Genomic DNA, 2,363 nt, shown 5'->3' with positions numbered 1-2,363 from the left:
ACCCCAAAGTAATAAGTGATGCCAAAGCAATCACTCCCCAGCTTCCACAAGTACGCTGGTGCCCAGCCAGTCCCCAAGCAATGGCTATCCACTGAAAAAAGCCCTCCCCTCCATTTTTGTTGCTGAGCATGATGCTATATGACGTGGAAGATCTGGTAAGTTTGGATCAGCTGTCCTTGCTGTGTCCCCTCCCAATTTCTTGTGCACTCTCAACCTGCTCACTCTAAGGGCAATGTGAGAAACAGAGACGGTCTCGATGCTGTGCAGACACTGCTCAGCAATAGCTACACATCTGGTGTGTTATCAACACGGTTTTGGTCCCCAGTCCAAAGCACAGCACCTTACAGGCTGCCATGAAGAGAATGAGCTCCACCCCAGCCCAGTACAATGGGTCACAGCTTTCTAGTGGGGAAGGAGGGCTGAGGTGGGAAGCCTGATCCTCCAAGGATGAAGAGACTGGGGCAAGGGAACGGCTGTCACGGTCTCTGTCCAAGATGTAGGGTGAAGACAGAAGAGAAGCTTGAGCTGGAGCCAGAAGGGAAAAGCTGGAGCAGGGACTTGCTCACTTCTGCCAGGAACAGGGGAGGGAAAGGTGTGTGTGTGGGGGGAGATCCAGGCTATGACCTTGTTTCAGCCCTCAGACAGAGGAACTGCTCCCCTCGCTCCAGCCTCTCCACCTCCCCTTGCAGCAGGATAAGCAAAGGCTTCTTATTCAATCCTGATATTTCAATAGTTCCCCACATAAGACCACCAAGGTGTTTATTTTCAAGGAAAAAGCAAACCCATGACATTTTCAACATTTTTTTTTAAACAATGATATTTCTCTCCAAGGACCTTTTGCTTTCTTCCCTTTGCCACTTCACAAGAGGACTCAGTGGCATGTGCTTTGGAAGAGCCAGCTGGTATCCAGAGCTTCCAAAGGAGCTAGAAGCATCTTTTGCCTGCGTCACCAAGGGAGCATGAGCTCTGGGTGCAGGCCAGGGCTCTCCTGAGCACTTTCCTGATGGCCTCCTTGACCTCCCTGTTCCGCAGGCTGTAGATGAGGGGATTGACCAGGGGCGTCAGGATGGTGTAGAAAAAGGAGAACACTTTGTTGAGCTGCCTCAGTGGGGCTCTTCTAGGCAGCATGTAGACAACAAAGAGGGTGCCATAGAAAATGATAACAAGAGTGAGGTGAGAGGAGCAGGTAGAGAAGGCCTTCTGTCTGCCCGTGCTGGACGGGATCCTCAGGATGGCAGCTATGATGCACATGTAGGAGGCCAGTGTAAAAAGGAAGGGAAAAACTACATCCAAGATACCAAATATGAAAGAAACAATTGTGACTGCTTTGGTGTTACTGCAGGCAAGCTCCAGCAATGGGGTAAAATCACAGAAGAAGTGGTCAATCGCCTTGGGGCCACAGAACTGCAACTGGGATAAGAACACTGTGACTACCACCAGCAGCAGTGAACCCCCTAGCCAAGATGCAGCTGCCAGGTGTAAAGAGACCTTCCAGGTCATGAGGCTGGCATAGAGCAGAGGCTGGCATATGGCCAAGTACCGATCGTAGGACATGGCCGCCAGAAGGTAACACTCAGTAGTTGCAAGGGAAGCAAAGAAGTAGAACTGAGCCATGCAGCCGTGAGCAGAGATGCTGCTCTCCCCAGACAAGAAGCTGGCCAGCAACCGTGGCAGGATGGTGGAGCTGTAGCAGGTCTCCAAGGAGGACAGATTGCCCAGGAAGAAGTACATGGGGGTGTGCAGATGCCGGTCTGCCACCACCAGCACAACAATGAGGATGTTCCCAATCATGGTGACTGAGTAGATCATAAGCAAGAGGAGAAAGAGCAGGTACTGGAGCGTGGGGACATCACGTATTCCCAGCAGCACAAAATCCATGGATGCTGTCCCATTGTCCCTTTCCCCTTCGGCCATGCAATGTTGTTTGTCTTTTATTTTCTCAGTTGTCACAAAGAGAGGCTACGAGAAAGAAACACATTTCAGCGTTTACCTTCCACATTTTTTTTGTGTAGGACATTTTTCTGTTCACACTAGCTTTATGTATGTCATGCCTAGTGAAAGCATAAAATAAATGTTCTTCCTGATGGGTAAAGAACACTCATCCCACAGAGCCACTGCAGACTCTGGAGGTGAGCTGCACAATGGAAGTTCTTCTTTCTCACTACAGAATAAATCCATGAAGTGCATTTGCTCACAGAGAAACAAACAACGTTCATATGCCGCTGGGTGTGCCCTGGAAAACATGTTATAGTTGTTGAGGATCGACATCCTTCTGCTCTCAGGAAAGAGAAAGTGTGCCAGAGAAAAGGAACCCCTCTCTCCAAAAAAGCCCACTGTGTGAAACGTCACGCCAGACACCACCC

At 49.9% G+C, this 2,363-nt stretch overlaps 1 protein-coding gene across 1 annotated transcript; it reads right to left on the bottom strand.

The window, feature by feature from the left end:
* Window positions 1-924: 924 nt before the first annotated feature.
* LOC129200664 (olfactory receptor 1013-like) lies at window positions 925-1,914 on the bottom strand. Its single transcript, XM_054811943.1, has one exon. It carries the CDS (start codon window positions 1,912-1,914, stop codon window positions 925-927), a length of 990 nt encoding a protein of 329 aa, XP_054667918.1.
* Window positions 1,915-2,363: the final 449 nt, after the last annotated feature.

This window comes from Grus americana, unplaced genomic scaffold (genome assembly GCF_028858705.1).
Source record: "Grus americana isolate bGruAme1 unplaced genomic scaffold, bGruAme1.mat scaffold_378, whole genome shotgun sequence".
NCBI classification, from domain to species: Eukaryota; Metazoa; Chordata; class Aves; order Gruiformes; family Gruidae; genus Grus; species Grus americana.
The sequence above is the reverse complement of the archived record's forward strand: the minus strand, read 5'-3'. Positions and strand labels throughout refer to the sequence as shown.